This window comes from Ursus americanus, chromosome 28 (genome assembly GCF_024610735.1).
Source record: "Ursus americanus isolate L20-20 chromosome 28, mUrsAme1.1.p, whole genome shotgun sequence".
Taxonomy (NCBI): Eukaryota; Metazoa; Chordata; class Mammalia; order Carnivora; family Ursidae; genus Ursus; species Ursus americanus.
The window spans coordinates 4,953,759-4,973,418 of record NC_142154.1 but is presented as its reverse complement, the minus strand read 5'-3'; the positions used below and the strand labels follow the sequence as shown (position 1 = coordinate 4,973,418).

Sequence of the window (19,660 nt, the reverse complement as noted above, 5' to 3'; positions counted from 1 at the left end):
ATTCGGTACTGTCTATGCAGACTTTCAATAAATGGTGGGAGATTTAGGCTTTTTAAAAATACTTCACATAAACACACGTGACATGAATATGCTCTGGCAACTGGATAATATATAAAGAACATCAGGACAATCAAATCGATTGGTCTTCTTCACATTTCTTTCTACTAGCAATCAACCCAGGTACCTGTTAAGAGCAGATGTCAGCCTGAACCCAGGGTGCTTTTCTTCTTTCCAAGGGTGCTGCTGCCTTTAAAAACCAGAATGACAGAAAAAGTAAAGACATTCGATTCACAGGAGCAAAGGGGAGCCTCGGGCCTGAGTTTGAAAACTGGCTCTTCTACTCACCTGGGGAAAGTCACCTCAAACGCTCCGTGCCTCGTTCATTTTGCTCAACATCGTTAAAATGAGGTCAGACTGAGCGAGCTCTCCGATTCCTATGATTCCTGATTTCCGTGATTAAAAACCACCACAACCCATGAGGGCAGCATTAGCTAGCTGGGCATATACGGAGGTTTGGTTTGGTTTGATCTTAAAAAGGGCAGACAAGCACCTTTGAAATAGTTCAACATCTATAACCGACTCCTTTCTAGGGGATAGGAGGTCTCAGTCCAGATGTGCAAGAAGTCACCGCTCAGCACACACCCCGAGAGTGTGTGCAGGGGGCGCCCTGACAATCCTGGCGGTGAAACCTGTCTTCCCACGGGGACAGCCATGAACAGGAACACGGCCGGCACAGGCGTCCAGTTCACAGAAATGTTACTCTAATGCTCCCAGGGCTCTGGGAAGCTGCAGACATTTTTGTCCTCAGACACAAAATTTCAAAATATCAGTTTGGAGATGTCTTTTTATGACGGAAAATACAATATTGTATTTATCTCACGACCTGGGGTACCGGGATTCTTGAGGGCAGTTGAAAAGCACCAGGAGGCAGAAGCCCGCTGTTCCTCATCTTCATACGGGCTTCCCAGGTCCCGACTATATTATTCCCAGGAAGTGCTCAGTCAGGATTTGCCCAGAGAATGGAGGGACAGTCAACCTCAACGTAGAGAGCCCTCTGAGTGTCTCTTTTTTGATATGTACGCTTCCGATGTCTCCTAAGTCTGACTTGGTGATCTAAGAATGATGCCACACGACCAATGGGTACATCAGTCTTGCCAGGTAGTTTTAGGTTCTGTCACCCTCTAGACTCAAAAATAGTCTTTTTTTTTTTTTTTTGTATATGTCCTCTGTATACAAAAATACTCAGAGACCCTAAATAAAATCCACCGGGCAAATTACAGTTTGAGACGCTTATTAAATCTTTCACTCCTTCTTATGGCTTACTAAGACACCCTGAGCAAAGTGGTTATTTTTCCATGTCTCAAATACATATAAGAATACCGAATCAGGGTATCCCACTGGTAGATGTAGTCCAAGTGTGTTTCATTTGATTTTAAATACGAAGATCTAGATTTTTTAAAATGATTTTTCACCTTAGACTTTCATATCAGCCTATGATTCTACCTGAAAGACCTAAGTTTTCTAAGAGAAAACAACATCCTATGATTTATATCAGAAATTTCTAAAACCATATTCAAAGTAGATAGAGTGAAATCATCAACAAATAACACATGCCCACCATATCTTTTAAAACACAGCTTGCTTACCTTGGCCAACTCTCATCCAGGGGCTGTGAGGAGTAATTGGCTCCGAAAGTACTACCATCAAAGTGAAATTTTTTAATAAAGGAAAAATAAAATTAATGGAAAGTCAAAGCAGAACGAAGAAGCCAGAATTGTGGAAAGTTAAACACCCAAGTTTCTGGTTCTTATCTCTCTCTACACCGACAGCTCTTTCTCCACGGTTTCTCTGATAAACTTCCTTTGGGAAGTCTATTCCTCCCACCAGTGCCCTCTTTGTGTGATTCATGTGGGGTCTTTTTTTTTTTTCTTCTGCCTGCATAGCATCTTTTGTTTTCAAGAACTGCCCCTGCCCTTCATCCCAAACCTGGTAAGGTTTCTGCGTGGGCCCCTCTGTCCCGTGGGATGTACCAGGCTGAGTACTTCCAGTCAAGGTACCTTATGCTCGTGGAAACAGGGATTGGCTCAGGGATGGGCTCATGACTCAAACAAGCCCAAAGAGTGCCTCGGAGGAGAAAAGGAAGTGCCCTCAGTCGGGGTGGTGAGCCTGAGAGTCGTGTAACGCCCTGAAAGAGAAAGTCTGTCCGTGTAGGAAGTCAGCACAGACGTGGCACCGATACAGTCTCAATACTAGCGTACGAACCCCTGGATCTAGCCCTTGGGCTTCCAGTGACATAAGCCAGTGAGCTTCCTTTTCTCAAGCTGAGGATTCCCATTACTTATAACCGAAAGAGAGCTGCATTAGATTTGTGGAGAAATGTGAAGCTCCTTAGGTTGTCAGGGGCTCCGTTTTATAAATTCTGTATTCTTCACAGGGTCCAGCATGCCTTGGAACATACCCAGAGGCACAGAGAAACAGATGTGAGGCTATGCTATCCATGCTGAGGGCAGTAGGGCCGTTTGGTTAATTTAGTTCATTACACCCACAGAATAGTCTTCTTAAAACATTTGATATCATGGGGCGCCTGGGGGGCACAGTCAGTTAAGTGACTGAGTCTTGGGTTTTGGCTCAGGTCATGATCTCAGGGTCTTGAGACGGAGCCCTGTGTCGGGCTCGAGCTCAGTGTGGAGTCTGCGTGGGTTTCTCTCTCCCTCACCCTCTGCCCCAACCCCGGTTCCTTCTCTCTCTCTCTCTCTAAAAATAAACAAATCTTAAAGTTCTTTTAATCACAGTACTCTCCTGCTAAAAAATCTTTAATGACGAGGTGCCTGGGTTAGCCAGTTGAGCCAGTTGGTTAAGCATCTGCCTTTGGCTCAGGTCACGATCTCAGTGTCCTGGGACCGAGTCCCCCACTGGGCTCCTTGCTCAGCAGGGAGCCTGCTTCTCCCTCTACCTCTCCCCCCTGCTCGTGCTCTCTCCCAAATAAATGAATAAAATCTTAAAAAAAAATAAAAAAAGTAAAAAGTAAAAAATCTTTAATGATTCTATATAGAAGCCGTCACCTGCTTGGGCTCAGGAGGGAGGGGAGGGGCCTATCAGGCAGGCCTGGGCTGGGCATCCCAGAATCTGGCACTCGTACAAGGTGGGACTCACGGGTTCCCAATGATCTGTGTGAACGGCCTCCTTTGCGAGGAGAAGCGTTATGATCCCGTTTCACTTTCTGTGTATTTGTTTTGTCCTATCCAGTTAGCTTAGTCCTTCATCTGAATTGGAGTCAATACAGTAGATGAGATGATTTTCAAAAGAGAACCATTTCTTCGACATTGACTGTTAGGCTTCACGTAGATGAAGTGCAGACTAGAATATGCCACAGGAGGAGACAAAAGAGGCGAAGGCGGTCATGAAATAAGCAGCCACCCTCCCCCCGAGACGGAGCACTCCAGCATCTTCGCCAACAGAGCCATTAGCGAGGAGGCACTGACTCTCACCACCTGTGATCATCTATCTTTCCCTTTCCTGCAGAGTCTGATGAATCTCCGTCCAGAGGAGAGTAATCTCACGAAGCGGAAAGTTACTGCTTCTCTCGGTACATGGCCATCCTAAGTCCCCATCAGTAGTCCCGCTAACACAACTCGGCGCGCAGGGATAGAACAGTAACAGTAACATCATGATCAAACACCGATTACTTCAATGCTGAGGTTCCAATTAGCGTTTTAGGCTTTCTGATGTATATTAACAACATGAACATGTAGTGATTTCCTGAAATTTCTTTTTTACGGGGGTCTGGCCATGTTGCCCAGGCTGGAGTACAGCAGCTATTGGCAGGAGCGATTCCCCTGCCCACCTGCTCTGCTCCTCCCCAGGCAGGTTCACCCCTCCTTGGGTAACCGGGGGGTCCCTCACAGCTGCAGGTCACCGTGCTGGTGCAGAACTTAGCCTGGACACCCGACCGCGTGGCGCACTAAACCCCAGAACTCCCGAGCTCGAGCTGTACCCCCAGGCGTGCTACCACACCTGGCTGGGATTTTTAATACGACCAGGCTGAGGCATCAAACGTGAAAAGATGTGACCTCTGAGCATTCTTAATTCTCACTGTCACGTCTCACTTACTGAATACTAAAAAACCCAAGAACCGTTGGCATTAAGAGAACCACTAATGTTATTGGTTTACAGTTAAAAATCAACCAAAGGCTGGGGCCCCTAAATGGCTCAATAGGTTAAGCCTCTGCCTTTGGCTCAGGTCATGATCCCAGGGTCCAGGGATGGAGTCCCCCAATTAGGCTCCCTGCTCAGCGAGAAGTCTGCTTCTCCCTCTCTCTCTGCCTGCTGCTCCCCCTACTTGTGCTCTATCAAGTAAATAAATAAAATATTTTTAAAAAAAAAGTCAACCAAAGCGAAACCTAGAAAAGGTTTATTTCTTCCTCTGAAGACTTCAGGAAAGTTCATTTAGGTGGCTTTGACTACTCCACAACACTGGTAGGTCCTATAGAGCCTAAAGATGGGAAACAGCCTTATTTGTAAACCTGAATTTACCATTGAGTCAACAAACATTTTTGGAATGCTTACCAGCTGCCAGCAACCAAACGGAAAAGCAGCTGGCAGCAGGGTTTTTAAAGAGCCAGACCAGCTCCAGGGCCATCCCCTCCTCAGTCAGCATAGGTTAAAGACGTTTCCACCTGCACCGCTCCCCGCCCCCACCCAGTGCACTCCTTTCCAGATCCTTTGCTCCTCCTCTGCCTCCAATCCTGCCGCTCCCTGAGCTCTGCGGCCTCGCAGCCTCTCAGCCCACGTTGCTGGCAAAGGGACCTGTGGGAGAGAAGGGCCACAGATTCGCCGGGTGCCACACTGCGGGGCAGCCCAGGAGGCTGGAGACACTTGGGGAGGCGCGCCCAAGGACACAGAGCCAGGCCCCCCAAGCTCACCTGGGTCAGCCCCGCCCCGGCCTCTGGCTTCAGGCGGCCCTGGGGGCGCAATAACTCACAAACCCAGACCCCCGGCGGCCAACAGTGCGTGGCCTCCAAGTCCGACTTTCCTGCTGCCCCTTCAGCTGCACACCAAAAGTAACTTCAGACCCCACCTGAAAACCACCTCCTCCTCCTCCTCTCTGGCGCCTCTGCCCCTCTTCTAGTCAGTTCGCCCGTACTTCACCGACCGAGATGCTCCCCAAGTGCCTACAGCTTGTAAAGGAAACGCCTCCTCGTGTTCCTGCCTCGGACCACGGACAAAGGGGCGCCCTTACTCCTCCATGCGGGCAGCAGCAGAGGGAAGCTTCTTACTCACTCTTCCCCAAAGGAAGGGGAGTAGCTCTTCTGCTGATAAGACAGGACATCTGTTGGGCCCACGTACCGTGGGTGGGGTCACTGAGCCACAGAAGCGCCACAGAGTTCCACCCTGCCTCTTCTCTGTGCCGCCTGGCTCGTGGCTGGAGATCGTAGCCAAGCTTCTGCTTTTGGCTTCCTGTTCCCATGTGGTAAGTGCACCTGGGGCAGGGCTCAGGCCCGGCCTGCTCCAGGCAGCCTGGCCGCTGGCCATGTTCTCTCCTAGCCTCGGGGACTCTGGGGACTCTGGGTTCTCCGGGGCCAGCGTTTGTGGGGCAGGCCTGTGACCGCCCATGCAGCTGGCGGGGCGAGGGAACTCCGAGTCGGCTTAATAGAACCCGCAGTTCCAGGGTCAGATTTAAGACACAAAGCTGCTCACAGTTTGGTTCCTTCCTAATTTCTCAACCATGTCTTCGCCATCACGCTACTTCCTCTTGTCCTTTCTGCCTCTATGTCCTGATAGAATACATCTTAGTCAAATGTTAGGGAAAGTGTATGAGTGGGCTCCTCTGGAGTGCTCGCATGTGTGAGAACGTCCTCCTGCTTCCCTCAGCACACTAGTGGCAGCTAGGTGGCATGGGGAATTTGGACATCTGACGATGTTCCCCCCAAAACTCTACACCCCAGCCGTTTCCTTGTCCTTCACCATGGAAATCACTGATGGGTATTAGGGGAAAATTGGGTGCTGTGATCAAATAAATTTTGTTAGTCCTGAGTAAAGAGAACGTTTCTAAACCGCAGGGCTTCTGGGAGCCCTAACTTCATCTGTGAAGCTCGGGGTGGGGGTAGGGGGACAGAGAGTAGTGTTTCCTCAAACCTAACAGGCCACGCATGTCAAAGAAACAGTGTTCTATAAAGCAGTGCCCTAAAATTTTCATCTCATCGTATGAAAAGAATCAAAGCAAAGCCTGTTCCAAAGAGGAAAGCCATTCCTAACTTGGGCCGGTCTTAATGCCTGTCTTCACGACCCTTCCCGCTGGCTTCCCAGATGCAATATACTCTCGAAGCTTGCTGGGAAAATAAATCAGAAATTTTCCAGACATTTATTATTTTTCTCTCTTTCTAAAAACACATTTAGAGGAAGGCATTTTCTATGATGCTTCAGTGTGTCCCCTTCTTTCTCAATGTATTATCCACAGGGATAACACTTACGTTAATTGTTCAGAAATCCCACAAGATGGGGTTTGGGACCCGTGTCTGCTGCCCTTGAGGAGTGAGGAGGGCCACTGAAGGCATGAGCGCGTGGGAAAGGGTAGAAGAGCCTGCATTCTGAGTTCTTAAGCCCAGGCCCCAGCCAGGGACCAGGCAGTGACTCTCCTGTGCCCTGAGGGTGGCTCCAGGCCAGAGCCCAGCTGTCGTGGTCTTTGCCTGTGGTGGCCATGCAGGCCGGCAGCAAAGCCCACGGCACTCGCGTCCTCTGAGGCCGTGGCCGCCCACTGCAGGAGGAATCTCCCCTTGCCGGCGCTCTGCTTGCCATGGCTGCCCACTCTGCGAGGAAGCCGGAATATTTATTAAACAATGTTCATTTTATGTGAGACTGTATAATAGGGCTAAACCCTTGTCTAGGCTGGTCTGCCCCTTCTAAAATAACTTCCAAGCCAAGAAACAGCTGTAAGAAGAGAATTTAGAATACATTTTTTCTTTTTGTTCTAACAAGCGTTCAAACCAGTGTTAACACTTGCAAAAGACAGAAGTGGGTAACAGGCGTTAGGAGGTAATAGACATATGTGTGAAAGCAATTTAAGCCAATTATTTCTAAATCAAACGGCCATGAAAGGAAAGATGGAATCTTTCTCCAAGTTCTCCTGAATCTATTAGCATCTTCAACATAAAATCATCCCTCTCCTATATTTCACCGGGAGCTCATGGTCCCTTGATTCTGCAGAAGAGACACGCTGTCCATTAATGGACAGGCTTAAGCTCAAGAGGCTTTTTTGAACCAGTCCCTGGGCCCCAGCAACCTGCTTTTCGCTGTTGCTCTCACAAGGTGACCCGTACATGGGTCAAGTTACACCCTATGATAAATCACCTGGAAGGAGACAGAGTCCCCTGAACACATGGTGTAGTCACTCCTTCTGAGACTCTGCCTGGAACATTCCCTCTCCAGCTATCTTCCTCTCTCTGTACCACTTACCACTATGTACGGTCATTTGCCTTAATCATTTTTTTACCTGTCTGCCGTCTGTCGCCTCCCCCAGACTGTAAATTCATGAAGGCAGGGACATGTCTTATTCACCACGGAGTCTCTGTGCTTAGAACAGTACTGGTACAGGGGCACCTGGGTGGCTCGGGCAGTTGACCGAGTGTCTGCCTTAGGCTCAAGTCATGATCTCGGGGTCCTGGGATCGAGCCCCGTGTCGGGCTCCCCGCTCAGCGGGGGAGTCTGCTTCTCCCTCTGCCGCTCCCCGCTTGTGCTCTCTCTCTCTCAAATAAATAAAATCTTTAAAAAAAACCCAAAAAACAGTTCTTGTACAGAGAAGAGACACTGTAGATACCTGCTGAATACATGAATGCATTATCCCCTTACTTGTTGCTTCTCCTTCAAGCCTCAGATATACCTCCAGGATGCCTTCTCCGGCCCCCAACGCCGGTCCAGGCTGCCCCTCCTGCGAGCTCACGCAACCCGAGCGGTCTGAGATTCAGCTCGCCACACTGCGTTGTGACCTCTGTGAGCACCTTGAGGGCAGGGAGCACATCACACTCGCCGTTACACCTACAGCGTCTAAGCGGGGCCTGACACTAGTGAATACTCAGATTGTTTTTAAGTGAATGAACATTGTCCTCTGTCACTTTCCTTTGATCCCCTCCTCTTCTAAGTTATTTCTTTAGTTAAAAAGCGGTGAGCATATGTATATACTTAGACCACCCTTGCTGCAAAAAGATCTGAGATAGCTACAAATAGATATTTATAAATATGGCTATAAATATGCCACATATGTATTATAATATTTAGGGAGAACACCTACAGGAGAAAAAGAGAATTGAGAAATTAGAGAAAGACATACTGTTAGATCAAGCAAAGAAACACTCAGAGTCTTTTGCTTGAAAACTCCCAGCCATCTAGACAACGGTCTGATGTACTTACTCCAGCCACACGTGCGCACTAGCAGAAGAATTGGCTGGATTCTCCTCTCCCTCGCACTTTCTATGGAAGTTAGGACACATTCCAGAAGGAAACCTGCAGACTCAGTTGTCATCTCCACCCTCCCTGACAGTGGTCACAAAATACACAAGACCACAAGTCAGGGTCTCTTGTGGACTAAACGCGGTGTGTCCCTGGGGGCAGAAGAGACGGGAGAAACGAACACTCCCTGGGGTCACTATCCCCGCCTCCAAACAGAAACGGCAAGAAACGGGGTGGGGGGGGCAGGAGAGGTCGTGGTTCCCTCTGTGTGTCCTACAACTCCTCCCACAGGGCCTCTCTTGACGGGGGTCCTGGGGCCCACCCACCGAGTGGAGCCGGGAGGGGAGAGGCCCAGGTTGGGGCTCAGCTTGCCCTGGGCTGAATCTGCACCCTTCCAACCTCAGCAGTGGAATCTTGGACAAGTGACTTTGCCACTCAGTTTTCTCCTTGGAAAAGGGGGGTTAAAAAAAATGAACTACTCAGTGAGTTTGAGGACTACATGACACATCAATTGCCCTGCACAGTGCCTGGCATGGGTAGGTGCTCAGCAAACATGCGTGCCCTCCCCCCACTTCCTGGTTTCTCGAGAAGCCAGCCCTACCATCACTGCCAGGAATTCAGCTCTGCAGTAACACTCACCCCGCCTTCCTGTGCCTTCCTCCACCCGTGAGGAGCGTGCAGGGAGAGTGCCGGCCCTCCTGGCACACTGCTTCTCCGTGCTCTCCCACAGAACCCAGCTCAGTTCTGTGTCCTGAAGCCCTGAGCACACAGCTGGTGGCCCAGCGGTGACTGCCCCCCATCCCCCGGGCCCCGGCCCCTGATAAATTCGAAATCTCCTTCTCCTTATTCCTACTGAACAGCATAGGATTTGGCCTATGTGCTGCATAAGAAATTTCCTAACTACCGGCTTTCTATCTTAGGTGTCATCTGCTGAGTTTAGAACTGCATAAATAGAAGATCCTATGACATTTCTTCTGGAAGTTCTAACGGCAGGTCACCGGGTCAACAGAAATAAAAATATCTGTTTTAGCTCGATAGGCTAACTCGCTCTAACCTGGTTCAAAGTCAGGTTTAGCTCTGACTTATCTGCTTTCTGAAGAGACTGCTGAGGAGGCCTCGCAACAGGGCTGAGTTACGGGTTGTTTATGTTCTGTTCCTTCACTCAACTCAACTCTATCAATGTTTTCATCAAGTAAATATCCACGATGATCTTTCCAACTTTTGGCTGCAGAGATGTTTCTAGTTTACAACTCATTTATTTTTATTGCCTCCATTCATCAGATAAAATGAAGGCTTTGAGGCCAAAGGGGAACTGTGGGGGAAGATAAGTCCTGAAAACCTTTCAAACATTTCAAAACTCATACTCCCTCTGTCCCCCCCGACAACGAGAAAGGATATTTGTCGTCCCGGCTTGTCCCCAGACCTTCGGTGGAGAGGGTGGAAGCGGGTCCTGGCTGGCCTCTCCACCAGCCCGTGGTGGCGGGTCCCCCGCACGCTATCAGCCTGGTGAAGGGATGGCTGCAGAGAGAAGGGACAGGAGTTGGCTCGTGACCATGAAATTGCCCCTCACCCTCAAGAACAACGACAGCTAACAACAGCAGATGGAAAGACTGATTTCAGGTTTCTACAAGTGTTCACGAAGGGGCCTCAAGTCAAGGCAAATCAAGTCACGTAGCACGTGGGGCTGTTTCCATAGGGTTACAGAGCAATTTAAAACAGTCTTTGGTGTGTTAAGATGAACGCTGAAAGAATGATAATATTGAAAGCTGTCATAATTCGGAGGCGGGACTACGGTTCATACATCTCACCCCAGACACTCAGAAGTACACTTGAAACGCAAAAGAAGTGTATCTAAGATAGTGATAAGCTGGATACCAGAACTAGAACGGATACCTACAAACCGTGGACTACTTGCTCTGCACAGAGTCTTTTTAAATTTTTGATTCAATGGACAATTTTTAAAAATACAGGTTTGAGGCTTTCAGTGAAAAACCCAAACCCCTTGCCCACGCCAGTCCCACATTCCCACGTAGCAGAAGGGTCAGAAATCGAGAGTGTCTGCTCTCTGTAGGCGGGATCCCCATTCTCATGCTTTTAATGCTTACACCAGATCACTGGATTGACTTACTGTGTTAGACATTTGAGTTTGTAGCCCCTGAATTAAGCAGAGAGAGAAGAATACTACCTCAATACAAGTTGAAAATATGTAACTCATTATTCCCCAAAATGGCACAAGTGAAAATATAAACAGATTCAGGGTAAATCCGTGCTCAATAAATCCAAAGTCCTTTGTTAAGGGAGGCTTGGGTGCATTTGTAACATTTTTGAGACCGGCATCATAAAAGGCAAACTTTTTGGTTGCTGAAGACCGAACGCCAGGCTGGACCATTAGATCACACATACGATGTGCGAGTAATGTGTACACACTATTTGGCAAGGACCGTGTTTGTGAAACATAGGAAAACAGATTTTCTTTTATGTAAGTGGAATCATATGTAAATAGTTTACTCTAAAAGGAATCACATAATGGAATACGTTTTTATAGGGGAGCTGCTTTTAGCTAAGAATTGGTCATTAATTTTTCTTCTTTAAACATATGGATTTTCTCACGCTGGATTTGGGGATGACTCCTGTTTTTCTGAAGTGGGCTGATAAAATGTCTGGGCTAATTGAGTCTAATTTTTTTTAAGATTTTATTTATTTATTACAGAGAGAGACAGCAAGAGAGGGAACACAAGCAAGGGGAATGGGAGAGGGAGAAGCAGGCTTCCCGCTGAGCAGGGAGCCTGATGCGGGGCTTGATTCCACGACCCTGGGATCATGACCTGAGCTGAAGGCAGATGCTTAACACCTGAGCCACCCAGGCGCCCCTAGTCTAACGGTTCTAACCTATTTTTACAACCTAAATCTGTGACCTCCTAAAATAAAGAGATCTTGGTGAGGACCAACTTCTGAGGGCCTGGAAGAGAAAGAGCCATTGTGACGGGTAAGCGGGGTGTTGATCTCAGACAATACAGCACGTTCTCCCAGGGAGGGACAAGCTGAAACGCCTTTGTTAATCAAGAGGATGCATACCCAACAGCACGCTTGTTCAGAACCTGTTTACACAGCAGACAGAGGGGACAGATGACTTTGTTCCAGGACAAAAGGGAGGATTCTCTGGTAACGCAACCAATGTTCACCATGGTGATGTGAAATGCACTTGAAGACACAACATTTTCACTGAGGAGTCTCAGAGTACAAGTACTGCCAGACTGGGCTCTCAGAGGCCAGCCCACAGAGGTGGGGCTGAGGGTCTTCAGAAGGGGTTCTGAAAAAGCAGAAAGTTCTTGGAACGTCTTACAGACTTCCTATGACACGCACACGTGCTATTTACACTTGCCTCTTTGGCATTCATCCCCATGGGCCCAAATCCTGTACTGCTACTTGGACTCAGTTGGGGGGGTGGAGGGATGCTCTCTGCTAACATCTTAATTTTCTTGTCTTCCTCACCACGGCACTACTGCAACTCTCTACGCCTGTGGTAGCTGATCTTCCTCCAAATGATATTGGGCTATTTAGCCTTTTTGACTCACAGGGACCTGCCTTGTTCATGAAATGAGCTCAAGTAGGTGTTCAGTCAGGGAAGCTGGGGCCCGAAGTGGACTTGGAGTGACGAAGCCCATGAAACACTATACACTTGCTGAGAGCTAAGATTCTGTTCTTTATTTTAATTTTTTTAAAAGATTTTATTTATTTATTTGATGGAGACAGAGACAGCCCGCGAGAAAGGAAACACAGGCAGGGGGAGTGGGAGAGGAAGAAGCAGGCTCCCAGCGGAGGAGCCTGATGTGGGGCTCGATGCCAGGACTCTGGGATCATGCCCTGAGCCGAAGGCAGACGCTTAACGATTGAGCCACCCAGGCGCCCCTAAGATTCTGTTCTTTAAAAATGTATTTCTGGGGCGCCTGGGTGGTTCAGTCAGTTAAGCCTCCGACTCTCGGTTTCGGCCCAGGTCATGATCTCAGGGTTGTGGGACTGAGCCCTGTGTTGGGCTCCGCACTCAGTGGGGAGTCTACTTGGGACTCTCCCTCTCCCCCTGCTTGTGCTCGTTCTTTTTCTTTCTCTAAAATAAAATACAATCTTTAAAAAAAATGTATTTCTTAGGTCAACTTTAATACAAAAAGAAATAGAACCCCGGCACCCTGAAGGCCAAGTATGTCACGCTTTCCATTCCTTTTCAAGTTTCATTCAGCTTTCACAAGGCTTCTACCCACAGAGCACATCTATTTGTGTGGTCTATATTCTGTACTTAACAGTATTTAGTGAACAATTTTCCGTATACTCCGTAACCCTTAGAGTTACTAATTCAGCAGGTGCACAGTACTTCACTTCTAACGTTTGTAAGGCCCACCCTCCATGGTGCAGTTCAAAGAACATGTGATTTGGAGTCAAGCGATTCCAGTCCAGAATCCTTGACTTACTAGCAAGTCACTTCACCTTATCTGTAAAATGAACATGATGCTGCTGATAACTTCCTCACAGGCCTGTGCAGAAAACGAAATTAGATCATGCATGTGAAAGCTGCCTTATCCCAGGGGTACCGGGCGTTACCAGCTGAGGTGCCCCCCACCCCAATTCACAGGTTGAAGCCCTAACCCCAGTGTGACTGTCACGGACCCAGACCCTTCAGGAAGGTAATGAAGGTGAAATGGTAATGAGGCTCTCATCTAATAGCACTGGGGTCGTTATAAGAGGAAGAGACAACAGGAACACGTACATACAGAGAAAAGGCCATGTGAGGACAGGAAGAGAGGCCTCGCCAGAAACCAACTCTGTTGACACCTTGATTTTGGACTTCCAGTCTCCAGAACTGTGAAAAAATGTCTGTCGTTTAGCCCCCCAGTCTGTGGGATTCTGACATGACAGCGTAAGCCGATTACGACCACCGGGCATGAGAAGGAGGATGCATGTCCGGTGGCAGGACGCTGGGAAACATCTTGCTGAAGGTGAGGCCACCCTGCAGAGTCCTTTTATGGGCCACAAGAGCAGCACCAGTGTCAGGGGCTCACCCAGTATTCTGAGCCTCCCAAAGTATCCCCAAGGAACCTAGATTTTCGTTAGGCACTCATCTGCTGCCCATGCCAGGTCACCTCTGAAAGCTGCCACCCGGGGACGAATGGCTGAAAAGAATGTTGACAGGGCCCTGTGACTGGCTTTGGCCAATGCCTCATGAGCAGACGTGACATACATGTGTCCAAACAGAAATTCTCATATTCTCTTCCTTCTGTCATGAGAATTCCACGACCCAGACAGGGATGCTCCCTCAGCCTCAGTTCTGTAGAAGAAGAGACATGGAGGACAGCCACAGCAGGTGCAGCCACCAGCAGCAAACAGAGTAAAAAAAAAAATTTTTTTTTGCTCAAAGTCCCAGAGTTTGGGGAATGGTTGTTCCCAGAGCAAAGCTGACTAATATGGTAGTGACAGCAGAGACAGGCTGCAGTGACGCGGAGAGTCCTATTTTTCTTGAAGAGCACCAAGAGGACGGCCAAGTCCAAAGAGCTTGCAAATTGGTTCCTACGTGTTTTGAGGATGTCCTCAGGCTCGGACTCTGCCAGACGCCACCCTATTTTGGAACATGGGCCCCAGACACCAAATTAAGAAGAGGAGGCTTCTGCGCCTCCATGTACAAAAGCTCCTCCCCACTGATGTCGGGGTGCCAGTGCTGAACCACCCACAGGCAGACCAAGCACATGCTTAGGGCTCAGCAAGGCAAGGGCAGAAGAGGAAGGACCTATCTGAGAGGATGCCCAATAACACTCAAAGGAGCATGGTGGGAAAAATCAGAATTGAGCTGGATCTCCTTACCTTTTTGTCTGTCTTGGGATGGCTTAATGGTTTTTACTCTGAAAGACATACACAGATGGGAGGTCCAATAATCTCTGCAGGGCCTGGGCCGGCACAAGTCTTCACACGGCCCCCTGGGCACTAGAAAGCAGACGGGAACGGCACAGCGGGGAGGGCAACGTTCTCAGCGGCAGCCCGAGAAAAGGCAGAGGTGCCCGCGTCAACGGCCTGACAATGAGGTTTAGCACCAGCAGGCTCACCCAGGAACCTTAGCAGTGAAGGGGTGAGCTGTCCAGTTCTGCTTCACGTTGTGACCTAATTGCCAGGGGCTGAGTGTGGGAAGAAAGGACGGCATGGGCGCCTGAGGCAGGGGAGAGGTGGATTCTGCACTTAAGTCACCCAATCTGAGAGAAGGCAGGCTTAGGTTGGAGCGCAGCCCAAACACCAAGGGTCCACAGACCTCAACAGTGAAGGGCAACGTGGGGGGCAGGGGGTCAGAGTGACTCCTGAGTTGGCAAGTAGTCAGCTACAGCCAATTCTTACCTACTCTGTGGTTGGGCTGTGGGGGGAAGGAGGCATATCTCGAGCAGTTCAAGGCGCTGCTGAGAACTGGATGTCCACGTGCAGACAGCCCTGGTCTCAGGCTCCTGACTGTTGCTCAAAGTATCTCCGTGTGGATGGCAAACTGGTTCAGGTGTGCAGCTATTAGGATGGTGCTGGCAGGGGCGGGGGTGACAGGGCCAGTACTGATGGAAAACTCTTTCTGAGATGACACAGGACGTAGGAATCTTCCAAAGAAGCAGAGTTGTGCGTTTCCGGGCATTAGTCCAGAGCCAATGGCAGAGAGTACCATGGGCTCCAAGCATGCCCCCAGGGGACCGAGATCTCATTTAGGCATCTTTGTGCGTGTGGGCACCCATCTGCTGCCCGCCTCACATCACCTCGGAGAGCGGCAGCCTGGCATGAATGACTGAAAAGTTGCAGCTGACTTTCCTTACCCTTCCCAGGGGGAAAGTCTTTCCTCTGATTAGGCACTGCCGTTCTACCGACGTCACCTATATTCGCATTAACTCTTCGAGCACATGTACCACACTGTTGGCATACCATTAAGTTTGTAGTTAATTAGAAACCCCAGATCTTTCCACGTGACTAACAAGCCACAAGCAGATTCCTACTAAACCCTTGTTACAAAATGAGCTCAAGTCTGAGAAGAGGAGGGCTGTTTATTGTCAACTCCGGGAGATTATCATTCTTAAAAGTACCCTACAGTATATTCTACGTACACTTGTTCTGTATATGCTACAGTATATGTTGTTTTTAAGATTTTATTTACTTATTTGAGAGAGAGCACAAGTGGGGTAAGTGGCAGAGGGAGAAGCAGACTCCCTGGTCAGCAGGGAGCCCGACGTGGGGCTTGGTCCTGGGACACCGGGATCAAGACCTGAGCTGAAGGCAGATGCTTCACCGACGGGGCCACCGGCGCTTGGCTACGGTATATTCGTTACCTGTGAAAGACTAAGTAGCACTTTTTTCTTGCTACAAAGATCAATTCTAGCTTATGATGATATTTCTATACAATGTTATTAAAAGAGGGAGAACTGTAATTTGCAAATTTTCTCAAGTGAAATACGAATATCTAAATGCCAATAGGATGACCAAGTCCATTCTTACATTGTAAGAAGTTTTAATGAGTTTTTAAAAATGCATTTAAAAAAATAAATAAAAATGTACTTAAAACATGCACATGGGGCGCTTGGGTGGCTCAGTCTGTTAAGCATCCAACTCTTGATTTTGGCTCAGGTCATGATTTCAGGGTTGTGAGATCGGGCCCCACATCAGGCTCTGCACTGAGTGTGGAATCTGCTTAAGATTCTCTCTCTCTCCTCTCTCTGCCCCTCCCCACCCCAGCTCACATGCATGCAAGCACTCTCTCTCAAAAAATAAAAAAATAAAAAAATAAAGAAAAATAAAACATGCAGAATACCAGGATGAAGCATGTAAATGGTTCCTTCAAAAAGCCTGGATTTAGAATACCCTAACCGCAGCATCTTTACAAAGGGGTGCATAATGGGTATTCAAACAGAAACAATTCTGTGTTTTAGAATTCTAAGGCAACTTTCAATAGCCCCACTGGCACGCATGATGACTACAGATCAAGAAGAAAAAAGATAAAACTCTGTAAGAACAGCATATGTTCTTCTGGAATACCACTGTCAACACTAGAAATACGTCCTGGCAGGCAGCTCCGACAATACAGAGGATGTGCTGGGTGTGATGTCCCTGTTACCTTATGGTGTGAGGACAGTGGGCTTGCTTAAACTAGGGGTGACTTGGGTGGCAACCTCACCCATCTCAGCAGTAAACCAGGAAGCAAAGGAAGTCTCTAAGCAACAGAATCAGTTAAGAACCCCCAAGGGGAACACTCAGAAGGGGGTCCCTCAGGTCTTGCATCCCGTCTTACCTGAGCCTGACAAACTGGGCCACCCTGTCCTCCAGCCTGCTGCAGGCGAAAACAAGGTGAGGGTGAGCAAGAGGAGGGAATGGGGGCGTCTGGCTCATCAGGATGCTTCACAGATGACAGCAGAGGGACTGCGGACCACACCCCCCCCCCCAGCTCCATGCTTTCCTTCTCCAGATGAGAAACCAGAATCCAGAATGAGGAGGAACTTTTCTCAGGGTGACACGGCTAGTGGCAACTGGAAACTTGAACTCAGGACCCTGAGCCTCATACAGTGTTGGCCCCACCTCGCTGTTTTGCCTCCTTGGCTAAGGAGCCTACATAAAAATCAGTTGTTTTTGAGATTGTGAGTGGATTTTTGCTGGCATACCACAGAAAAAGTATAAAAAAGTGAGAAATGTTTCAGATAAAATTACATTCTTATAAAGCTACCAAGAACTGAGATCTGATAGAAGGACACCAGCCCTGCTGGGATCTCTGACTGTCCTGGGGCATAAATAGCACACCTACAACTCGCTGTTGGACCCAGCAGTGCCATCTGCGCTAGGTGTGGAACCCAGCATTTTATAAAAGGTTAGCTGAAAGTCCCAAGGCTATTTATTGACCATCCCATGCTTCCTCCTGAAGAATTAAGAAGCTTCCTCAATCATTCTAAATTCCTCTGTATGCTGGAGCTCACATCTGTGTCCCTCCTCCCCAGCGGGGCTGGGTGGGACTCGGACTGGAGAGGGCGAGCTCACACGTGGCCTCAAGGTCACACTTGCACTCCCTCCTGTGCCCTGCAGGACGTCTGGCCTGCCCGTGATGGTGTTCCTCTTTAGTTCACTGCTTCAGTTCTTGGGAAGTTATGAAAGACTGGCCGCTAGGACTGAATGAACTTCTCGTGGGGAACAGTGAAGACTTAACGCGTGTGGGAAATAGGGCAGGTTCCCTGAACTTGCGGGGCTTTCTAATGCAGGCTCTAGTTAATGGAAGCTGCTACAGGCCCCCTCTTTGTCAAAGGGCAAGTCTAACAAAGGGACAACTGTGCCTCTCTTGAGAACGCAGCTGGGGATCATCCCAGCCACAGCCTGTATCTCCTTTGGTTCTCCTGATGAGGAGAGGGAGTCGTGAGGACCTGCCCACAACAGAGAAGAGGCTATTAATTCATGCCTTGGGGTTAAACGGACCATTTTAATACTACCTTATAAACTGTGCAGAAGAAAAAGGATTTCACAGCTGGATTAGAGGTTCTATTATACCACCATCAAACACAAAAACCAAAAAACAACCCAACTCCTTTACAGATCTCCGGGGTCAGACCTGCCCTCGGCTGTTCCCCCGCCCTCGCGGCAGCCCCACGCTCTTCCTTTGCCGTCTGCGGTGTGAGTACTGGGCTGGGCTGGCGCTTGCACACGTGCCAGAGGGCGAGGTCTTGGGTCTGCCAGACTGTAAGGCTCCTAACTTCTGGGAACAAGGTGAGGCTCCTCTCTCAGCAGCGTGCCAGTGGGCACTGTCTGCGGGCCAGTCTTACCCCAGCCTGGCAGGGTCATTTGGCCCTCAGAGCCCCTGAATCACCATAGGGATGTTTTGGTGTTTGTTTGTGTTTTTTAACCTGAAGAGTATGCCTTTTTTGGCCGAATGAATTGGGGATGCAATCTCCAAAGGACCGAACGAGCCCTACTGTGAAGGTGCAAAGAAGTTACAAAGAGCAGAGCAGGCCCGGGGGGCGGGGCGGTGAGCTGGAGACCTGCTTCCAGACCTTCCAGCTGGAAACTTGCCCTGTCACCACATCTGGGGCCCTTATGCTACCCCTTCCTCCTCCTTATTTTAAACAAAAAGTAAAAGGGAAATAAAGTTAATGAGATAAACTAAGATAAAAGGTTACTCTAAAAAATGACAGAGATAAGTTTGTTTTTTATGGCAGCAAAGGTCCAAACACACACACACACACACACACACACACACACACACACACACACACACGACAATCAAAATGACCTCAGAGAGCCAGGAGACATAATCTGTCAAATAAGAAATAACAGCAAAGCGGGGCGCCTGGGTGGCTCAGTTGGTTAAGCATCTGCCTTCTGCTCAGGTCATGATCCCAGGGTCCTGGGATGGAGCCCCATGTCGGGCTCCCTGCTCAGTGGGGAGACTGCTTCTCCCCCTGCGTCTCCCTGCTGCTCATTGTCTCTCTCCCTCTCTGTCAAATACATAAATAAAATCTTAGAAAGAAAGAAAGAAAGAAAGAAAGAAAGAAAGAAAGAAAGAAAGAAAGAAAAGAAAAGAAAAGAAAAGAAAAGAAAAAGAAAAAGAAAAGAAAAGAAAAGAAAAAAAAAAGAAAAGAGAAGAACAAAGCATAAAACGTGCCGAGTGTGGGGCCCAGGGGTCACCTGGGGGCACCTGTTCAGGAAGAGGCAGACAGGTCCATGTCTTGGGCCGGGCTGCACACGCTTCTTATCTGGACGGGGGGGTGGCACCCCACTGATGCAGTGGCTAAAGCAGTGAGGACCGTCACCCTGCCCCCCCCCGTCTTCCCTCTTGGCACAGTGGTTCCCATACACATTCGCTCTGTCATTACGTTTTCACATAACTGGGCTCCACAGCCGACTGTGCGCCTCTCAGGGGTGTACAGGACGTGTACGGGGTGTAGAGAAGACACTAGATGCCCTGTTTCCACTCAGTTTTCTACTTGTTGTGTACATGATATAACAGTAGAGTGTATGCGTCTATAATTTATAAACAGAGATACCCAGATTGGGGATATAAAACTCTTTTTTACTGCTAGGGTGCATCATCAGAAAGTTTAAGTGACAAAACGGTGGTAATTATTGAAACTGGTGACTGCTATATGGGAGTTTGTTATTCTCTTCTTTCTGCTTTCGTGGATGGCTAAAATTTTCTGTACTAAACTGAAGAATTTCCCCTTCAGCCCCTCCGGGATGAGTGTGG

The 19,660-nt window shown here is 48.6% G+C and overlaps 1 protein-coding gene and 1 long non-coding RNA gene across 3 annotated transcripts in view; both read right to left on the bottom strand.

Moving 5' to 3' along the window:
* The window catches only part of CRTC3 (CREB regulated transcription coactivator 3), a 95,270-nt gene that overhangs the window by 29,470 nt on the left and 46,140 nt on the right, over positions 1-19,660 (bottom strand). For both annotated transcript variants that reach the window (XM_045813163.2, XM_045813162.2), the window contains exons 3-5: positions 9,841-9,960; positions 1,647-1,708; positions 185-247 (exon numbers count right to left, since the gene is read on the bottom strand). In XM_045813163.2, the coding sequence (XP_045669119.1) occupies positions 185-247; positions 1,647-1,708; positions 9,841-9,960 (245 nt within the window). The remainder of the gene's footprint in view (positions 1-184; positions 248-1,646; positions 1,709-9,840; positions 9,961-19,660) is intronic.
* LOC148107546 (uncharacterized) lies at positions 1,910-9,819 on the bottom strand. Its single transcript, XR_015722089.1, has 2 exons — positions 5,281-9,819; positions 1,910-4,806 (listed from the first exon to the last, which is right to left on the bottom strand). It is a non-coding gene; the product is annotated as an uncharacterized LOC148107546 (long non-coding RNA).